The 23,267-nt window shown below is 36.3% G+C and overlaps 1 protein-coding gene across 1 annotated transcript; it reads right to left on the reverse strand.

Moving 5' to 3' along the window:
* Positions 1 to 1,914: 1,914 nt before the first annotated feature.
* On the reverse strand, positions 1,915 to 16,658 carry htr5ab (5-hydroxytryptamine (serotonin) receptor 5A, genome duplicate b). Its single transcript, XM_055207141.2, has 3 exons — positions 16,427 to 16,658; positions 8,785 to 9,783; positions 1,915 to 3,070 (listed from the first exon to the last, which is right to left on the reverse strand). The coding sequence occupies exons 2-3, from the start codon at positions 9,490 to 9,492 to the stop codon at positions 2,738 to 2,740; spliced, it is 1,041 nt and encodes a 346-aa protein (XP_055063116.2). The 5' UTR covers positions 9,493 to 9,783; positions 16,427 to 16,658; the 3' UTR covers positions 1,915 to 2,737.
* Between the last annotated feature and the right edge of the window lie 6,609 nt (positions 16,659 to 23,267).

Consider the following 23,267-nt stretch of genomic DNA (forward strand, 5'->3'; position numbering starts at 1 on the left):
CGGCATGGATCGTTTAAACTTGAGGACGACAAGCATGTAGACTGTACGAAGATGACATTTATTAAATCGAAGGCTTTGACAGCTAGACTCAAGACCAAGAAAACGTCCTTTGAACCTCTCTCACTGTATGACATGGCCACTGATGAAGAGCCACAATCACAAAAATGGCGACCATTGTTTCATGATTGGCAATCTTTCATCTGGGACAGCCAAAAATCGTGCAGTGTTTCCGGGCTTTAGACAAAACTATATCACACTTAGTCCATGTTAGCAAGAGTAAGCATAAAAATAGACTGAAAAGTGTGACGTTGTTACATAACAAATTATGATTTTAGAAACTGTAATGGCATACTGTTAAAGTGGATTGAACATCCCCACTTACCTTTTTTTTTAAACAATAAATAGCCATAATCTAAAAACAAACAATGTTAATAAATTTTTTTAACAATCTTATTTTATGGTCTTATTAGTTAACATACCTCACAGTTGCATATGTATATTATGCTATAACTTAGGTGGTAAGCCTGTGTAATAACTGTGTAAAATGCGAAGTCCTGTTACCATGCAGTTATTATGGACGTACTGTACTAGTGAATGTACCCAGAAGTTAATGTGTACAGTGTTCAATGCTTGGGTTTAAAGGGTACAGTTAAAGACAAAGATACTGAGTACAAAAAATGGTGTACTCATTAGTGTTTGTTATTAGTTATCATATGCGTACACTATAAGTGCTTTTCATTAACTTACACTTGCCTGCATATACCACAAACTTACAGTATATACAATTTGTAAGACCAGTATAGTGTTTGTTATTAGTATGTGCCTGTCATTAACTTACACTGGCTTAAAAGTACCACACACATGCAATGTATATACAATTTGTAAGTACAGTAGTGTTTATTATATACATACACTATACGTACCTGTCATGAACTTACACTGGCCTGTAAGTACTACAGACTTCTCGTGTATATGCAATTTCTAAGTACAGTAGTGTTTGTTATTATTTATCATATATGTACACTATAAATACCTGTCATGAACTTACACTGGCCTGTAAGTACTAAATACTTACCATGCTTATACAATTTGTAAGTACAGTAGTGTTTATTATAGACGGTTTCATCGGACGCACGTGCGCTGACGCGATACACGTCTGGATCCGAACTGTACTTACGGTTTCGCTTTTTTTAATGGTCTGACTAGATGCTTAACTGATCTCTTGAACAAATGCTTCGTCGAAAATAACAAATGTTTTGATTTCCTAGGTAATCTATGTGTTTTTTTTTTTGTTTTATAAATACACTACGTTTATAGAACTTTTTTGTTATTTATTCTTAGCAGAGTTTACATGAAGTTACGTGCTGACCACGACAGCCGCTTGTTTATGTTGTTACTGCTGAAACCATCTATATACGTACACTATAAATACCTGTCATGAACTTACACTGGCCTGTAAGTACTACAGACTTCTCGTGTATATGCAATTTCTAAGTACAGTAGTGTTTGTTATTATTTATCATATATGTACTCTATAAGTATACCTGTCATGAACTTACACTGGCTTGTAAGTACTAAATACTTATGTTGTACCATAAATTCTAAGTACAGTAGTGTTTATTGTTAGTTACAGTAAACCTTCACTACAAGTATGTATCTGATATTACCCTGTACTTATTTAGAGTTACATAATAACTACCAAGTATGTACCACTGGTAAATACAGTAATGATACCATTTAATTATCACGAAGATACTCAAAGGTAAGTACCACACATTTGTCTGTAAGTACAATATATTTACCATATATGTACAACAGGTAAGTACACGTACTGTAAAATAATCTGCTACCAATATGGTATACAAAACAGTGAATATTAAAGGCTACAGAGCAGCAATTTTTTAATATTTAATAACCTTGGTTCAATTTTATTGTCTTTAATATCCATTTATAATAGAGACTGTACATAAATGCTAAGATGTTCTGCCTGGCATTTATGAAACAAAAGCATTTATGAAAGAAGATACTGCAACAACATTCTCATGTGATTCATGTGGTCGTTCCTTTTTGTATTTCTGATTCACAGGATGTCTGTTCCATTTCCATTCATTTTGCCATTTCCTTGTTCATCTAATTACACCGTGCATTTCTTCATAAGAAAAAAAATAATTAATTCAATTCAAGAAAATGCAGTGGAGTCTGTAAGTGCCTATGTAAAATTTCTTGTTAGCCAAGTAATTTAGTAAAGATGGACGGATGTAAATTACGGCATGACTCAGACTTTAAACATTTATATCAATTGGTATTCTCCGAAATCTTTCACCCATTTAGAACAGTAGAAAACAGCTATAGTCTTATCTCAAGAGTCCATAAGTGTTGAGGAGTATATGGGCAGCTGAAGTACTGTAGAGTCGTTTTAGCTCAAGACAAAGAACAAACTTTCAGCAGACCTTTTAAGTCTTCTGCTTTAGCAGATGGCGCCACCTTTTCATGATGACATCATAAGCAGCCATTAATAGATTTTTTTACTCACTATTATCAGCAAAAGAGGATGTGATAATTGGAGAAGTCAGTTTCTCTACTTCATTTGCCCCCTTCCTCTCCAAACCAGAGTTAAAACCAACTCATTCATGCACTTGCTTTTGTACATTCACAAACCGGGATGTTCTCTGAACCGAGATGTCTTTTGACATTCTTGAGCTCTAGTTTTTCAGTCAATCTTTCTTCTTTTCATTTCTCATCGTTGTCTTGTGAAAAGGTTTCTAAAAGCATTGTTGTAGTTCTTATTGAAGGCAGTGTATATGAGAGGGTTGAAGAAGGAGTTTGAGTAGCCCAGCCAAAGGAAGACACTTTTCCATACGGGAGGGATGTCGCAAGAACACAATGGAATGATGAGCTCTGCCAGGAAAAAGGGAATCCAGCAGAGAACGAATACACCAATCAGAATGCCCACCATCAGAGCCGCTCTCTTTTCTTTCTGTTCTCGCCACGTTTCACCGTCTGTTTGGAATGACACTGTGGCATGGCGAACAGTGAAGGCCATCTGCGGCTGCCGTTCGGCCTCCTTTACCTGGCAGTTCACAAACAAGATAAGGAAATTTATTGACAGTTCTAATTGGACACACAACTATTAGGAATTACTGGAACATTTCGTCACTTGAACTTCGTTACTTATCAATTACTCAGACTGATAGCAGACAACTTGTTCTTTTTCTAACCACATCCATTCTATTTTATTGGTCATATGTCATATGACATTGCCTTTTAGTATCGCTGCCTGTGTCTGAATCCTAGTAGGCGAAAATCAGTATGCAAGGTGAGTAGTAAGTCCAAATTCATAGCCCTACTGCATCCAGTGTGCATCCAGTAGACACTTTACTATTCCTCATGTGAACTGAGGAGCTGCAAAATTTAAAAAAGTGAATAGAATAAAAATACAGAAAATCTATGAACCGGGTATAGTTCTTTAAGTGATTTAGGTACTAAGAAATGTATTCCGCCTAATTGTACTTATGGTCGCAGTTGATCTGATTACATCATAGGTCAAAGGACATATGGGTCACATGTCAATTAAAACATGACAAATACTATATGTCTATATACTATATAGAACGTACTGTTTTATTGATAAAGCAGTAGATAATTAATCTAATTCAGTATGATCTATCATAGTATGTGTTTCGGACGCAGCGTGTGTTTAAGTCATCAAATTTTTTTAGGTGTCAGTCCACTACATGTTGTTTACAAGTATTACATTCCTATAAAGTTGTGATAACTGCAAGTAGGTTAAAAATCACTGTGGTTTGGCTCGCTGTGTTCAGTGGACAGGCTTGAGCATTAGTTTTACACATCTGATAAAACAATAGACATTGATCAGTGTGGCTGGAAATATGATTTTTTCTGCATTTGGTACAGAGATTCTTATAAATTCGCCATTGTGGATAAAAAATTGGCCTAACTTTCCCCAAAACATTAGGCTCAGTTTATCCCATGCCCCCATTTTGATTATCTAGGTTGGCAAAGGAAAAAGAAAATACACAGCAAAAATCGAATGCATAATATTGCCTATTTTTAACGAATATTTCAACCCAGTATTACGAAATGACGTACCTATAGTCACGTAAATTTGTGAGTTTTTTATGTGACACCGACACGTTTTTCCGCCATTTCGCGTGAACATGTCACCTATTTCTGTTTACATGTCACTGTCACATGTTTGTTACTCAACTGTTTTGTCCTATTTTCTTACCATTGTCGCTTCAGTTTGGGGTTACATTTACATAAAATGACATCTTTACCCAAATCCAACTCCAACCCTAATGCCAGGTGCTAATGGTTTAAAAATCATAAAATATTTTTTAAAAAAATCATGAAAAAAAGGCGTAAACCAATACTTAAAGGCAGGGTATCTCATTTGATCCGTAAACATTTTTAGTTATGCTGGTTAAAAGTCTCCTCACATCCTGATAGCAATCACTATGTTAAGTTGTCCCATATACAGGAAAGGATGCTTATGTCTATCCTTCGTGCTCTTCGCGCTCTGAAATCATACACAATCATATGCGCAGCGCCGAAAGCACACCTTTGTACTGACGTAATGACACAATGACATGCACTTGCAAGCCTGTTCCATTTACGTGTTCTCCGCATGCTACAGAGGAGCCTCGCCTAGCCTCTGAAGGAAGTGACGTGTAAGGACTATTCCTGCCAAGGAAGTATCCTTGACATTGAGAAATCGCTCGTAAGTGTAATTTGAATGCCACCGCGCAGCTTGTTCACGCAGACACCATACGTTATCGGAGTGTTCACGTGTAAACAGAGGGAGAATGGCAAACTTTTCTGCTGAATTGACAACCTGCACAGGAGCCACAAAACGAAAGACATGTTTATAAAAACAACAGTAAAAACTGCCTGGATCTGCAAAGAGCAAAAACCCAAATTAACATTGATAAATTTACAGCTTTACCACGAGATGCAAGCAGCTGCAGGAGGCAAAGGGTCTGAAAGGGTCGTTGCACTGTTTATTTTGGTAAGGTAGGTACGCGATATGTTTGTATTGAGATGGATTCAGATATTCTACTTTGATGAAACATTGTGTTGCTTATGAAATTTGTTTTTCGTTTACAGATTAGCGTAACGATATAGTCACCACGTCTACACAACCGAAAGCGTGCTTTAACTAATTCTGATGTAAACCGGTTGTTTATGTTGGTTATTTTGGTAATGTTATTCACTTTTGTCACTCACTGGTGAATGAGACATGAGATGTGGACGTCTGATCTGTGCGTGTTCATGTGTTTTGAAAGAGGCGTGACTTTGAATGGAGGGTGGGATCGTGATTTCATTGCTAGTCACCTACCATTAGCATTTTTCAAAATTTGATACCCTACCTTTAAAGTGACTTCTTAATGCAAACACCAAATCTATCCCTAAACTGAAGCATCAATGGTTTGAAAATAGGACAAAACAGTTGAGTTACAAATACGTGACAGTAACACGTAAACAGAAATACATGATATGTTCACACAAAAAGGCGGAAAAACATGTCACGAAAAAGATTCACAAATTTACATAACTATAGGTACATAATTTCATGACACAGGGTTGAATATTTTAATACCTGTGCTTCCATATACTTGTGCTACATGTGCTTTCATATAGCCCATTGTCCTTTAATAAACTATTATTTGTGTATTGATTTTTTTTTTCATTATTTTGACATTATTGCTTTTAAATAGCTTATTGTTTGAAAGGTCGGAGTTGGTGAGCGGAGCACTGTGGCATAACAAAGCCCAATCACTGTCTACAGTGCGTTTCTGACAGATAAAGGAAGCTAAATTATTTTTTGATCAGTTCATGTTAGTGAGATAAATAGACTTGAGTATTTCATGTGAAGAGGCATCCAGATGAAAAGTAATTTTGTGAAAAACAAAACGTGTGATGTATGAGACAGAAGCCAATATAATCACAAAATAGGTGTCTGAAATGAAATATGTGTATGTGCATTAGTGAACTGTATCAATATAAAATGAAATGATAGCTTTTTCTTTACGGGCAAACTGGAATTATAAATGCACTCTTATATTTGTCTATAGATGTTTATTGTTTAACAATTGATAGGTTGCATTGTTGAATCTGGCAAAATGTCTATTAAATGGCAGTTTCCATGTCTTTCATTCATCACCACTATGTGAGATCAATTTAGCCAATAATGATAAAAGCATACATACTATATATAAACATACATACTGCTGGGTTGTTTTCAACCCAGTGTTGGGTCAAAAAGAGTTGAGCCCAGCCGTTGGGTTAAATTAACACAGAAAATGTTTTTACTTGACCCAACACTGGGTTGAAAATAACCCAGAATTTTTTAAACAGTGTGAGCTGTGCCAAAAAACCTAAGGCACTTTTTTGCTGCGTACTCAAAGACTAAACAGTAATTGTACAAGATTTTGTATACACAATGTGCTAACATGAGTTCTTTGCAGTTATGCAGAACCTTTTGTGTAACATATTTTGTTAATGGTTCCTTATAGAATAACTTTTTTATAACTTTAAGGACCATTTATGTTTAACAGTGTGTAAAGGGACCTTACGAAAGTATTTATATAAATGCTTTAAAGATAACCAAGCAAATATTTAGTGTTCACAATGCTTTTTTTAATTAAACAGCTAACATAAATGTTCCACTACATCAAGCGATTTTTATTCTTTCTGCCAAACCGCAAGAACAGGATTGTTAGATATATCAGTCAAGAATACATCTGTGCTGCCTTGAAAACCCGACCAGATGAAGGCATTTAAGTAGACGGGATTAAAAGCAAACATTGGATTTGGATTTGCCTAGTGGCTTTCCTACCGCTATGTACACTGCCTGCAAAAAGCCTTTTCCCCACTTATTATTGACAGCAGCCATGTTGGCAGAGACAGGCGATGGCACCTATGCATTATTACTAAGAAAATACAAGTCCTCGCTGAAAGAGATCTGAAGATCAAATATTTTCTCAGACTAAACACATACCAAATTAATAACCGGATGTTGTTTGAATAAAGAAGCTGATTTGAATGTCATGAGCCTTGTCTGGGGTTAAATTAATGATTCAAATGTGAAAAGAAAAAAGGGAACCCTTTCAGAAAAAGCTCATTAAAAATCTCAAAACAGATCAAGGGAATAGAGAGAGAAATGTATGTTTACAAATGGTTATTCGGTGTGAGAATGGATTGTACTCTCTTTACTGGATCTCTGTGTGACTGTGTGTTAGTGCGAGGCCAGGTGTCAACTCCTGTGGGTTGAGCTGTCTTCTGAAAGAAGAGCTCTGCTGGGTTTGATCTTCTCTGCACTGGTGAGGTGAATTCATCCTGCAGCACAAACACTTTTCTATTTTCTTGGTCTTTCATCCTTATATATTGTTGTTTGCTCTGGCAGCTCACTAGCACGATCCAAACAGCTGTGACCAGAAGCTTAAAAATAGCGCCTTCACAGACAGTACTGTCTAGGAAAAGACATGTCCACATCCAGTGTCTGTTAGGGCTTTTCATGTGTATTTTCATGGATGTTTGTGTATATGATGCTGCACAATCCTGGCGATGGTGACTATTTCTACCACCACCAACAACAAAAAAACTGAAAATAATAAATGTTTACTTAGGAGTTTGTGTTTAGCCATGAGCTGTGTTTCATCATTTTATTATGTAATAAAAGTATTTTATTATACAGTATGTACTCACAATAAGCCATTTATGTAGAAATGCTATCATTAAATTCAAACAATAATGGAAATGTTTTATTAGAAGCCCCGAGACTTTTTATTTTAAGTTAAAGTGTATATAAAGTGTGACTTAAAGGGTGATTCTCACGAAACCATTGAAACACCACGGCACTAATGATTTTAGCTTTAAAATGTGTAATATAGTAACATTAAAAAGCATCAGAATTAACACAATACTGTGTTCTACCTTGCACAATGTGTGATTTCAACATAAGAATTTATAATTGTAAATTTTATCTCATTTTCTGCTGAAATTCTCATTACCGCAATGTGTCCGGCTGTGTTTGAACATGCGTTATGTTGTAATTTAATCAAATTAACACAAAAATATTAAGAAAAAAATAAATGGATGTTTTGCTAGACTTCTTTAGATGACAGAAAAAATATTTACTGAATATTCATGTATAATAATAATGAAGAAAAATTAGGAAAATGATGTGTCCATGCCTGATGTTCTCATCCTCCGCAACACTTTTTGAGAACAGTTTAAGCACACATACAGATTTTAATAAAGTTTGATTTTGAGTGACCAAGCACATGGACCAGTTACTTCAAGATGGCTACCAGGTAAGATCATTTTTTTACAGTTAATTTGAAATTTTGTCTTGTCAGAATGCTTACACGACATTTTGATTATCATTACCGCAACAGATGCTTATTAAATGTTAATTTAATTAATAGAAGCATAATACTTTGATTTTAAATGCATGTGCAGAATCTCCAAATTATGTTCTTTCAGGTTTGTCATGTCATTTTGAAAATATGTCAGTGTTGATGTTTTCTGACTGTTGCGGTAATGAGATTTTTTAGGACGAACTTTTTAAAGTGTTAAATGATAAGTAAAAGTTTTTAAATTAATGTTCCCATTTACTCCAGACTTTGTTTTTCTATGTCTGGTGGGGGGGGGAAGTAAATTTAAGCAATTTTTACATTTTCATGCTTGACATTTTTAAAACCAAGTTTTCGTGAGAATCACCCTAAAATGATGGAGCATCACATTAAATATAACTTTTACCTCTATAACCTCAGCCATGGGTGTGATGGTGTTGGTCTTGCGGGAACCAATGCGGAATTTGGCAGCCTTGTAGATCTTCCAATAAACAAAAAGAACCACACAAAGGGGAAGGTAAAAAGCTCCAAATGTAGAGAAGACTGTGTAGGAGGGCTCCTGGCTTACTTGACAAGCCAGGCTCTCCTCTGAGTAAGTCTCACCCCAACCGAAGAGCGGAGAAAGCGAGATGACAGAGGACAGTAGCCACGTGAGGCCGATCATCACATTGGAGATTCTTTTGCGCGTCTTGAGCGTGTATTCCAGGTGACGTGTGATGGACCAGTAGCGATCTAGAGCGATGGCTGTTACGTTCCAGATGCTGGCCGTGCAACAGAGCACATCGCAGGAGATCCAGACCTGACACAGGGCCCGTCCCAGAATCCAGCGCCGACCGTAGAGCTCCCTAACCAGACTGAGGGGCATAACCAGTCCTGCGACCATCACGTCCGAGATGGCCATGGAAGCAACCAGATTGTGGGGAACGCGATGGAACGTGCGCACCCTCAGTATGGTCACCAGTACCAGAAGGTTCCAGACAAAGGTGGCTACTACTAGCATGGCCAGCAAAGTAAGAGTGAGAACGCTGAACACAGAAAATGGTCGATATAAATTTCCCGATTCTGAGCCACCAGAGAAATTTGCTGAGAAAACTGTAACATTGGGTTGACTCATGGTGGCGTGTAACGGTATGCAAATATGGCTCTCATTAGAGGACAAGGTCAAAATAAATCACGGTCAGAATGAAGTTTTTGGTCAGACGTGAATTAATTGATGATTTATGAGCATTTATTGAGTAGGTTTGTATGGTTGGTATGTTTTACCGATAGGCTTTTCTAAGTATTGCCTTGCCGTTTATAAGTTAAATTATTTCTGGCCATACTGATAATTGAGTTAACATTCTTCAGCTATTTAGAAATTCATCTGAGGACACACATCTGAAGGTGTGAGAGGCCATCTTCCAACCTATAACACAAGAGAAAAAGGCATGAATTAATTTGATCACTCATATCTATCTGCAGCTAGACCTGCTAAAAGAGACATTGTAAGCTTTGTCTCGCTTGCCACAGTTAGAGCAATTTCTTGTAAATATCCCCTCTACAAGCTCAAATTAATGTATTGTGCTGTTCTAACATAAAATGTGCTGTGTTCATTTTATAATACCTCAGCTGGAACAAATTGTAATGAAAACTGTAAGGCAGCTCCCTGGGTAAATTATTTCATCTGTTCATACCCTTTATGGTTCGTGTTGAGATTTACTGCCTTTGTTACTCCCAGCATACATTTTATGGTGCAGAAGACTTGTCCAAAATCTCTGTGAAAGGGACCTTTGTACAACTGCAACCTAGTTTGAAGCACTGAATTTTTCAACTTTAATATTCTCAGCTAAGAGCTCGTTTTTCATCATTATCCATTACTTATTCCTTATATTACACTGGCTCATTTATTATTTATTGGCACGAAACTGGGTCCATGGAGTCCAAGTTTGAAGTGCTCTATTGGGTCAGATGTAATTCTTTCTAAGTGCTTGTGAAACTGATTCAATTCAATTAGTCGTAGCAATTACATTTAAATACCTTTAAAGACCTCGGTTGCCTGCTATCTACATATTGACATTTCTGGCATGCTAAAGATCCAAGTGCAGGTACAAGCATCTTTACCTTAAAGCCACAGACACCTATTGTAAAGAGTAGCAGTACATTTACTGGAAAGTGTCAAGACAACGTTATCTCACGAAAATGTGTACATATTTTACAAGTTGGCTAATTCGTAGTAATTCCAGCTCAGTCTCACGAAATTTCATTATATAGTCACGTAACTTTTTGATTCTTTTTTCATGATATTTTTCGTGGCTGTATAACGGATTCCTGTTTTCGTGTGATTATCGCGTATTGGTTACTCAACTGTTTTGTCCTATTTTCTTACCATTGTCGCTTTGGTTGAGTGACGTAAAGTGACATTCTAATGCAAGCACCAAATCTAACCCTAAACCGAAGCGACAATGGTAAGAAAATAGGACAAAACAGTTGAGTAACCGTGATAATCACATGATAAAATAAATACGTGATAATCACACGAAAACAAGAATTTGTTATACGGTCACGAAAAAACACGGAATTCGTGATAATATCTAGTGTTGTAGTCAAGACCATCTAAACCAAGACCAAGTCAAGACCAAGACTAGTGCAAGTCACTGTATTAAAACACTAAAATGTGAAATATGCATATGATTAGGATCTTCTTGTCTGTGTGTGTGTATGTGTGCGTGCGTGCGGTGAACGTGATTTCACCAAGTAGGATGTGATCCTGGATCAACACCATTGTTGGTCCTGGATCAACACTTTCATTAACCAATCAGATTGCAGGATTAGGATTAGTGTGTATGTTAGATTTAGGTTTAGGATTGGGTTAGGGTTTTTTTAGAAATACTCCTCAAACTATTATTTCACACTAATTTGAGGGTTTAAATATGGTTAGGGTTTGAGTTAAGGGTAGGTTGGGGTATCTTTGATTAAAACGTTGATCCAGGATCAACAAAAAATGTTGATCCAGGATCACATCTTACTTGGTGAAATCACGGCGACCGCGTGGGTGCGTGCGTGTGTGCGTGCGTGCACGTGTGTGTGTATGCCATAAGAAAAGTTGATAAAATAGACAAAGATAAATTCCCACATATCTGCAATGCCTTTGATTATAAGCAAATAAAAGTGAACAAACACTAAAGAGCTGAAATCGACTTAACCATTTATTCTGAACCATCTTTATGGCTTGCCATCCACTTAACACAATGCAGGTGTTTTTAGTAATAAAATGAGAAAAATTGTAATTGGGAGAAACTTAAACAATGCTTAAACAATGCCAACATCATATGCCAAACCTGAATAAACTGCATAAAAATAATGTTAAAAAAATTAATTCTTGATGTGCCATCAGTTGTGGTCTTGACCGGTCTTGAAATAAAATTCCAAGTCCTCTTTGTCTGAGACCGAGATGAGGCCGAGTAAAAAAGCGGTCGATTCCAAGACGGAAGGTCTTGAGACTAATAATATCACAAAAAAGAATCAAAAGAAACCTTGTGAGACTGGGTAGCAGCAATTTACACGACCACATTTGTATGTTTTTGTCTGATTTGCCTTGACCCCTGTGACGTTGGGGTTAGGGTTAAGGGTTTGGTTCGTTGTTGGTTTTTTATGAGAATTGTACGTTTTTGCATGATTAACTTCTGATGAATTCATACGAATTAGCGTAAAATATGTACAAATTCTCATGAGATCACGCTGGTCAAGGAGGCAGACATTAAATCTAACCTAAAAAATGCACTTTTAAATGTGTTTCTAACAGAAAATGAGTCAGCAGTGTGTGTGCAGAAACATCCTGTAATTATACAAATCCATTTATTAATCTCCTTTAAACCACAATAGTCACACAAAACAGGCTGTTGGGAAACCCCTATCAATGTGACGTCACATTGATTACGCCCCACCCATGACCGCTCACAGACTCCACCTTGTGAGCGCATAGTTCAACCATTTGCCAGAGACACGTTTATAGTCCAAAGCGCATGTGTAAGCACTCTACGCCCTACTTTGCATACAGGGAGGGGAACAGAAGCTTTCTTTGCATTTAGAGAAACACGCACAAAATCTGCGCATTTTTCATTGCAGCTACAAAAAGCCATGTTCAACATCAAATAATGAAAGATCTGTGGTGTATTTTCAGCTGAAACTTTACTGACACATTCTGGGGATACCAGAATATTTTTTTATATTGCTGAAAAAACCTACGCTAGGGGCACTTTAATAAAGACCCAAAACACTTTGATTTTCATCAGTTCCTGATATATATATTGAACCCTTGTTGGCCTTCAAAACCTGAATTAGAGTATAAAGGCCAAGCATGCTTGTCAGGAGCTCAGTGGAGGAATCATAAAGACATCAAATACCTGTCAAAAACACCACAGCCTCGGGAACATTACGAGCTGTCATGTCAGTGATGACAACAATGATATTGAGTTTGCCCTGCTACAGTATATGTTTTCTCCTCCGGCTAAAATGATTTGAAGTGACACAATGAAATCACACGTATTCTTTTCATTGAAAAGAAACACAATAAAAAATAGTATTGGTTGGCAACAGTGACAGAAGGCCACTGAGGTGTCAACAGGCATTTCGTGTTGATTAACACACCTCTGGTTGCCCATAGTGCATCTCATTACCCAGCATGCTCATCAGCAAGTCTGGAGTCTGTCCTGTCAGAGGGAACAGAGAGGAAACACGCGATGTCCACACTTGATAGGCTCATTATCTCACACAAGCACAGAGGAACACTGATTACACATTTCCTCTTATTTTCTTACAATGTGCCTTAGCTCTGTTTACTCTGTTGGTAAGTCATACATTCACACTGTTAGCCATGGCTAAGAAGAAAATGACATTTTCTGTATTAAAAAATCTAAGATCAACATCAAATACTTTGTGGTGTTATTTCTGGATAGCATTCATCCTTTTTTACCAGTCATTTTCCCCACTTTCATCTTTCTTTCTGCACCTCATCTTTAAATCTCTCCCATCCGTGATCTCTCTCCTTTCCCATCTCTTTTATTAGCTTGTGCCTAGAGGCATGAAATTGAACACACGTCCACCTAAACGCATAGTCAGATGCAAGATAAGACTGTCTTTGTAGCGAACATCTAATCATTCCTGACAGTTACCCCTCAGCACATTAACCATTAATCCTGTCACTCACTTTGAGACACCTAAGTCAATTACTGCCATTAAAACAAGAGTGAGATAAAATAATTCACTTCTGCCGAAACTATACGAGCTCTATATAATTAAAATCTAGATGACTGTGTTGGTCTCTTTGCAAAAAAGAAATAGATAGAAATATAAAGAATATATCAGTGCCATACCCCTCTGTATTTTATATGATTCTGTGATCTCTTAATAAATAATTATGCTATACTCTACCTTAGTACTTAAAGGTGCAGTGTGTAAATTTTAGTGGCATCTAGTGATGAGGTTGCGAATTGCAACCAACAGCTCAGTCCACTGCTCACCCCTCGCTTTTGAAACGCATAGAGAAGCTACGGTAGCCGCCATCGGAAAAACATGTAATTGACGGAGACAACTTAGCAAAAAAAAGTTTGTCCGCTAAGGGCTTCTGTAGAAACATGGCGGCACAAAATGGCGACTTCCACGTAAGGGGACCGTGTATGTAGATAAAAACGTCTCATTCTAAAGTAATAAAAACATAACGGGTCATTATATAAAGGTCTTTATACACCCCTGATAATATAGTTTGTATATTATTTTGCATTTCTGTCAAGAGATCCTTTTAAAAATTACACACTGCACCTTTAATAATGTCCTTGGGGTAATAAACTTAATCAATTCATTAACCTGCATAAACTTTCCTAAGGTGCTTTGCTGGTTTTAACCTTATGCAGCAACCTTGTCAACCTGATTAGAAGAAATGAGGAGCGGGTATCCAGCGTGGATGCATCAATCTAAAACAAGGATTACAGCTTCAATTTCAAGTAAAGGTGACACAGGAACCAGACAGTTACTCGGATCACAACCCTGCTCTATCATTATCAAGCCCTTGAGCACAGCATATAACCACTGGTTCCTGTAATGGGGTTGTCTATGCAATCAGTGCAGTGTTTGATACTTTGAATAAAAGGGGTTCAGCAATTGCGCTAATAAGACAACACAGTGAGAAAAGTCTAAATCTGTATTTCTTAGCTTTTTCTAAGAAATCTGAAATTTTGCAAACATTCATTGGTGTAAACCTGTGTAGTGAGGTTGATGCAGTGATATAAAATATTGACGTGAGGGGGGAAAGTTCATTTAGATATTGCTACGGGAATTACATTTTTAGATTATTTTACTATTTTTAGCAGCCAGAATTAAATTATGTATGTTACACTGAATAGTAGCCTATTCTCTCGCACTGCATTGGTAGCCTGACCAATAACTGTCAAGCATGGCATCACTATAATATAGCCCTTACTTTTATGCAAATGCAACATAAATCTTGCATATGAAAGGCATGTGCTGTATAAATTTACAAATGCGCTCCAAAGTGATGACAGTTCAAAGACTTTTGAAATATTGTGACACTGTTTTTATGATGCCATAAGGTTACCTGAAAATATACACTCTAAAAAATGCTGGGTTGTTTTTAACCCAAGGGCTGGGTCACTATTGGACAGAACACACTGCCGGGTTAAAATGACCCAACTGCTAGGTTGTTTTAACACAAGTGCTGGGTTATTTTCAGTCAACCAGCAGTTGGGTCATTTTAACCTGGCAGTGTGTTCTCTCCAATAGTGACCCAGCCCTTGGGTTAAAAACAACCCATTTTTTAGAGTGTAGTTTACGGCTGAAATCTTCCAGAATAACATTCCCAATTTTGGTCTTCTCGTAAGGGATGCTTGCTGTATATGAATAAACAGTTTGAAATAAAAAAAAAATAGAATGCAGTTACACAGGCAGTCTATGCCTGTAAGATGCATCGGTCTGCAGCTGATAATATAAAAAAAATCAAATCTCCTCACGCACACATTCGATCTATTATAAGTGAAATGCACAAAAATCTCTGTTAACCCAACCAAGCAAGTGACGTTTTGTGTATTACATTATTACATTACATAAACTTTATTTCATCTGATTATATATAAGCTATGCTCTGTCATAATTATAGGAAATTATTTAAAAATATATTTATAAGCTACTGTGCACAAAAGAGAAACTGCCAACAAGACAAAAATAGTGTAGTATACTTTAGTGTTTACCATAAAACACTGTAGTAAATTGTAAATGTAGAATTTACACTAATGTAAATTGGTAAACTGTATATGTATATGGTTAAAAGGGCTATCTCTAGGTATTTACTACAGTTTACTAAAGTAAATATCGAAGTATACTGTAGCTACTATAGGTACAGCATTTTTCAATGAAACCGAGCGAGTCCGTGCAGCTGTCAGTCATGAGCGCCTCGCGGGTAATGAAACCGCGCTTGGTTCTCTGACAATGCGAGCACGAGCGATTCAATGTAAAACCTCCGGATCCAGTTCAGCGCACGGCACTGAAACATCTGACTTTAACAGCACCGACAAGTAGTTGTTCTATTTCGATGAACAATTTTCATTGATCAAACAATGATGCAAACAAACAAAAAAAAATCATCTGGTCCCCTTGGGTTTACGGTACTGATTCATCCGCTTTAATGCTGTTTAGATGTCGTACGGGGGGACACCACCTGATTGCTCTGGATTAGAGTACAGTATGTTCTGTATGTTTTACAACTGTCTGCATCAATGTCTTAGATTAGCACTTTTTAATCGTGACATTTAAATCTACAGGAGGCTGATTGGTGTTGCATACAGATACTACTTAAATATTTGTCGTACAAGAAAGATATAAAACTAGCTTATATGAATAAAATTATGAACAAGATACCCCTGATCACTTCGCAATCGATATGTGTAAATACATAAAGTCGCATATATTTCTGTAAATGCAGTTCACCACATTTAACATATAGCATAGCGATGTTACAGTTTACATACAGCAAACGTCTAAGAGAAGCTTTTATCACTTACCATTGGTTATAACATCTATACGAGGATGCCGCAAATATGCTATATAGATTGCTTTTTGTTGTCCTCTGCTGTTGGCTTGCTCTGCGCACCTGAAAGCATCTTCATCTAAACACACACTATACTAGTGTCGACGCTTCAACACCGCATGTGGATTGAACCAATGCGTGCCATAGGGGTGCTATGTGATTGAGAGATCCTTGCGATAAAAGAAATCTCATATTAAGTATCGTTAAAGCTGTTGTCAATACGATATTCAAGAACATGTGGGAAATAGTGCCTAGTTGTTCATGAGTTAAGTGTCTCAAGTATGCTGTCAGACCAAGAGCGTGATAACCAAGCGCAAAACTTTTCACCTGTTTAGGCTTATCGTAGTACACATCAGTAAAAAGGTTTGATCCAAAGCTATCTCATGGCTGTTTGAACATGAAGACATCGAGACATTAAGAACAGGTTCACGCTCTGTTACACATTGTGTGCTCTATATCAATATTTAACTAGTTTTATCCGAAAGCAATCTGAGTTGCAGCTGCTGTCTTTAACTAGATTCTGTTCAAGTTTTCCCAGTGCGCGCGCATTCCTCAGGGAACTGCGCGAGGAAATTATATGCACGCGCCTTAATTAAATGAATAGCACAATACCGTAAGTCATTCACAGTCAGAGGTATACGAGTCTTACTCTTAAAATAGATTTAAAGATAAATTACATATTTTAAGATATCTGAGCATGAAAGTGTAACTGTTAGTGTAATTTATGTGCTAGGTTAGGAGCTATATGTTTGACACAATAATAGGCATCATCCCATCTCTTTAAAGTGATTTCTATGCTACAAACTACCAGTAAATTGGAAGGAATTGCTGAATGTTTAAAAGAAACCATTTAATACTGTATATCTTATTATAATTTTGCTTAAATGACACATTACAATCTTATAACTAAACTAATGTGGTTAGTCTTGTAACTAATATGGTTGGATCTAATGTATCCTGTATTCCTTCAGAAGAAACTAAGACTGCATCTTTTATAAATTCTTACTTTTATAGGCTACTGGGATGTAAGCCTCACTGACATAATATGATGAAAGTAGACGTCTCTTCAGTCAAAGCAACCTAATGCTATTTCACCTTAATACCTAAGCAGCAATGACATTAAAATTTCTCTTTTTCCATCAGTAACTAAAAACCTTTGCCTTTGCGAGATGTAGATTTCATCCTGCCATGTGTCAGCGTTATCCCAGGATGACTGCAGTATTAGCCTGCGCGACATTGGGTGACCAGAGTTGCCAATAATATAACTAGAAAGTAATTTATATCAGTGTTTCTTGTTGCCATAACAACACATTTCCTGTTGCTTACTGTTATATTTGAATTATTCTCAATTAGTTGGAGATATACCCAAACAAACAAAGACAGTTTCAGCAATGAGCTGAAAGAAGCCTCCAATTTAAGCCTCAGATCTAATTTTTTATGAAAGAACATAAATGCAATATGTTTGAAATGCATCTTTATTTTAAGTCAGTACAGATTCGCATGTAAATATGAAGAAACAAATTAGACATAAGCTAAAAAATGACTTTGCCTAATAGCAGAATAAAAATATCATAGTACACCTTTAAATGGGCAAAATTTAATAGTTATAAATAGTAATATTTAGTAAAAACAATAGTAAAACTTTCAGTGTGGCCTTTTCAAATTGTCAGTTTTAATGCATGGATTTCAGCTTGTGCTGTAACTTAGAGATAATGACTAATACTATTAAAATAATCTTTGGGAATAATTAATACATGTAAGCATTTACTAAATGGTTTATTCTATGTTAAATTACTGTATTATGTGTGTTTAATGTCGATAAAGCGTTGGTTTTTGTTGTTGTTTTTTTGTATTGCAAAGCTTTCAGGGCCTTATTTCTGAATTTATTCAACAGCTCTGCAGGGGTTTTCTCCATATGCAGGGTTCACACGGGTCCTTGAAATCCTTGAAAGTTTGTGAATCTGGGGAAAATAATTCAAGGGCCTGGGAAGTTTTTTAATAATATACATACATAGATACAGGTCATTGAAAGTACTTGAATCTATTTACATGCAAGAAGTTTTCTGAAAAAAAAAATCCATATTATTTCCTGTGTAGTGTAGGATAATATCATAAAAATTCTAGACTTTTTAAGCACACGTGCTAAACTGTTCACTTTAAATGCTTATATCTTGTAACTGTTATTAGCATTTATGTAACTGTTGTTCCCTGAGAAGGGAACGAGACGCTGTGTCTCTCTTGCTATACTTCCTGCGTCCCTGTAACGCTGTCTTTGGAAATATTTCAGATAGCGATATACTTGCTGGCTTCCGCTTCACCCTGTCTTTGTCGTTAAGCCTCACCACTGATTGAATTTGATATACACAATCAAACGCACTTACCCCTGGAGGCGTCCCCAAAGTGTCACTGCAGTGACGCAGCGCGAGTTCCCTCGAAAGGGAACTGTAACGATGTATCTTAAAAGGTAACACAATTTAATCTTGCTCTCACTTAAAATGTGTCCCCACATTTAGTCCTGAATTTGAGGGTATTGGACATGGGAAGTCCTTGAAAGGTCCTTAAATTTGAAGTTAACTAAAGTGTGGGAACCCTGCATATGAGAGCCATTCACATTCTGCATTACACACCCATTATAAATGCTGTCGTTTAACGTTCAATACAAAACTTTAATTGCAAGAACAAAGGCCAATTGAAATTAAGTATTTCAAATTTGAATTTTATGGTACATACATAACGTAGTGTTACAACATTACATTCCTACAACTTTAGTCAGCTTTTATTAGCAATTTAATATATTGCAATATAAAAAGTGAAAGTGTGCAGTTGTCAACTTATTGTCATCTATCTGATTCTGATTCAAAAATGCCTCTTTAGGGCATATTCACTATGTACAGTATATTTCTACCATATTTGACTGAGAGCATTAATATTAATGGTCTAGATGAAAATGTGAAGTGTTAATGAATTCAAAAATGATAATACATCATTTATTGCACCAACAATCCTTAGTAAACAATAAAGACAAGCATCACTGATTGTTCATTGTGATTTGAGAATCTCTAGAAATAATTAACAGCGTCTTAACCTCATTAGCTATGTTAACACTAAAAATGGAGACTGCAATGGATGGATCCCATTAAGAAGAACTATTGCTAATGTCTTTCTAATGCAATGTTAAATGGGAATGGTTATTTTTAAAGATAGTGGTGTAGGATAATAGTACAGCTGAGTTTCTTTGTAATATTGGACTCTAGCTGAGCATTTTTTTTTGTGAATATGTAAATTAACTTCTAAAACAGTGCTGTTCTCTTTCAAATATTCATGCACACAAGTTAGAAATTAGGCTCAGTTGTCAGCATAGACATTTGTAAAGCACTATTAGGCTTAAAAGTATGGAAAAATTGAGTCAGAATGATTTTTTTAAAGACATAAGGGAGGAAATTAGTAAAAAGGTTTGGTAATTGGATGAGAAGAGGTAAAAATTGGAAGGCGACGAGGAGGAAGAACATTTAAACTGACAAAAAGCATTAAGGAAAAAACATTAGGGCTTTGAGAAAGGTGTAGTATAAATTATAGTTCACCAGATAGTAAATCTGTGCAGCTTAATACAGCAGAACCACTATCTCAGCAAGTACTGTAGCCTTAACATACAGAAAATCACCCAAGGCACCACTTTCTCTCTCTCTCTCTCTCTCTCTCTCTCTCTCTCTCTCTCTCTCTCTCTCTCTCTCTCTCTCTCTCTCTCTCTCTCTCTCTCTCTCTCTCTCTCGTGTAAGATGCAGAGAATGCATGTTTGTGAGAAAGCAAATGAGAGCAACATGGGGGGAAAGTGTAGATATGAGACTTACTGGCAGAAAATACCTTTAGGATGTAAAACTGGCTCCTGGGCCAGTCGGCTCTCTAGCCTTAACAACAATTTCAACTGATTAAAGACCTTTGTTTTTGAAAAGTGTTCCTACTACTCAGGTAATTGTTAGCTGTTGGTAACTGAGGTAACTGTTTCATATCTTAAAATGCATATTGCAGGTTCCTTCATTTTCCCATTACAATTATATTATTCGTTCTGTAGGTTGTAAAATATGATACTGTTTAAAAGAAGTCGAATTAAGAATAGCTGTCTGCTTCTAAACATAAGAAGCAAAAACCTGGGTGTGTGATGCCTGAAAACCTTAAGTTTGTCATGATTTGTACTGGGATGCCAAGTATTTCAGTCAATAACGTCTGTCACACAGGAATTTCGGTAAATTAAATTAAATTAAAATAATAATGACTTTACCAGTAAATAAAAAATGTGCTGTTCACACACGTTCCGCCTTTTAACAGTAAGACATCATTCACACATCAGTATCAAAATAAACTCGATGAGAAAGCAGAAGCTACCTCTAAACTGACACGCGGCGAGCTCAATGTTGCATTTGTAAACAATGGCGGATTATGATTTCATATTGTTCATATTTCATGTTGCTTTCACTTCGCTGACAGTCAAGGTGACTTCAAACTGAATTGGGGAAGAGTAGCAACCTGCATCTTGAACAGCAGTAATGTTTACACATTAGACTTCAGTGAGAAACGCCCATAAACAGTGCGGGATAAACCTCTCAGCTTTTTCAAAATGTTATGATTGGCCCAAAGCTGTCAGCGCGCTCTGACGTCGTCATTTCTAAATGCCAATAATCCTTATTCTTCGTTCACACGACAAATCATTAGTCACTGGTGTTACTGATCTTTACTGGTGTTACCCATAAGGAAGGTAACACCAGTGACAGTAACTGCATTTTACAAAATTGCTACTGCAAAGTATCAAACCACATGTTGTCAATCATTGTATACTCACTAAATTAAGTAGTTTAATCCATTTGTATTCTATTTTTTTGCAATTCCTAAACAGTTAATGAGGTCATACCAGTGACTTAAACTAAAAGCTTTATATGAAATCATGAGATAAATGAGAAGATTTCTGATTACTGAAAAGAGACAGGGGACTTACCATGGGGTTCTCTTTACAGATCTCCAGGAAATTGAAAGAAGGAGAGCAAGTGATGTCATCAATGTGATTTTTATTTAAAAATAAGAGCTTTTGTTAAAGGTGCAGTGTGTAATTTTTAGAAGGATCTCTTGACAGAAATGCAAAATAATATACAAAATTATATTATATGGGGTGTACAAAGACCTTTCATAATGAACCAGTATGTGTTTATTACCTTAGAATGAGACGTTTTTATCTACAGAGGGTCCCCTTACATGGAAGTCGCCATTTTGTGCCACCATGTTTCTACAGAAGCCCTTAACGGACAAATTTATTTTTCTCTGACGATTACATGTTTTTCCGGTGGCAGCTACCGTACCTTTTCTATGTGTTTCAAAAGCAAGGGGTGAGCAGTGGACTACGCCGTTGGTTGCAATTCGCAACCAAACCACTAGATGCCGCTAAAAATTACACACTGCACCTTTAAACGGTAACACCAGTGACACAACTCCAGGGGACCACTACTTTCATTATATATTTTATAATATTTATTTAGCGTTTTGTTTTTTAATATAGTTTACATCATATATTTGATAGTTATGGACACATTATTGTATTTTAAATGGAAGAAAACACTGTTTTGATCTCAAAATAAAGCATTTCCCTTCTGTACATGACTGTGGGGACGAGCACTCCTGTGGTGCTTGGAATTCGAATTAATTAATAAAAATATTGCTACATTGATGGCTCAAGAAGGTGCAATTGTTCAAATAACATATTGTTTCATTTTAAAATATAAAAAATGTAACCCTTAAGTGTTTTTCAAGTGTAATGTTCACTGTAAAAAATTTGCTGTAATTATGCAGCTGGTTGCCAGTAACTTACTGTAGAAGATAAAGACTGAAAATGTTTCATGTTCATTTAACTTTGAACAAACTGTTGCCAGTAAATAACATAAATGTAAAATCTACAGTAAGTTACTGGCAGCTAGTTGCCAGTAATAACCAGTAATACTGTAATTTCTACAGAAATGTTTTACAGTGTTTCTGTAAAGGCTAGGGACAGAAAAATTGACGTTTCCGTAGACTGACCCAGTAATCTCACAACCTCTCTTACTGGTTAATTGGTAGCATTGATTTACCAGAAAGGTTCACACATGATCTGTTAACTGCAATTTACAAGAGCAACATGGGAGGAAATGTAGAAATGAGACTTACTGGCAGAAAATACCTTTAGGATGTAAATTTGGCTCCTGGGCCAACAACAATTTCAACTCATGAGTTAAAGACCTTTGTTTTTGAAGTGTTTCTATTACTCAGATAATTGTTAGCTGTTGGTAACTGAGGTAACATTTCTGTTTCATATCTTAAAATGCATACTGCAGGATCTTTCATTTTACCATTACAATTATATGATTCCTTCTGTAGGTTGTAAAATATGATACTGTTTAAATGAAGTCAAATTAAGAATAGCTAGCATTGATTTACCAGAAAGGTTCACACATAATCTGTTAACTGCAATTTACCAAAAATTTACCAGTAAAGGCTGCATCGAGTTAAAGGGACTAATGTCTCTTTGATTACACCCACAGTGTTTTGACTGGACCATTATTTTAAATTCTCTCATGAGTTTTTTTTTTCTTGCACAGGCAACTCAGGTGAAGGCTGCTCTGAGCACACACATAATACTCTATTTCCCTCAAGAAATCCTCTTCATATATTCACCACAGATTTTTTTTCATCTGAAGCCTGTGCACATGTATTTGACATACAATCTGTCACCAAGACATTAGAACAATCGAACGATGAAAGTAAATGGTGACATATTGACAGATTGTGCTTTTATGCAA

The sequence above is a fragment of the Misgurnus anguillicaudatus genome, chromosome 21 (genome assembly GCF_027580225.2).
Source record: "Misgurnus anguillicaudatus chromosome 21, ASM2758022v2, whole genome shotgun sequence".
NCBI classification, from domain to species: Eukaryota; Metazoa; Chordata; class Actinopteri; order Cypriniformes; family Cobitidae; genus Misgurnus; species Misgurnus anguillicaudatus.

Bases quoted from the DNA above. Each gene is read 5' to 3' on its own strand.
- htr5ab (XM_055207141.2), bottom strand. From the start codon at position 9,492: ATGAGTCAACCCAATGTTACAGTTTTCTCAGCAAATTTCTCTGGTGGC. The intron at 3,071-8,784 runs GTAAAAGTTATA...GTGAACTGCCAG, and splicing joins CCATGGCTGAGGTTATAGAG to GTAAAGGAGGCCGAACGGCA.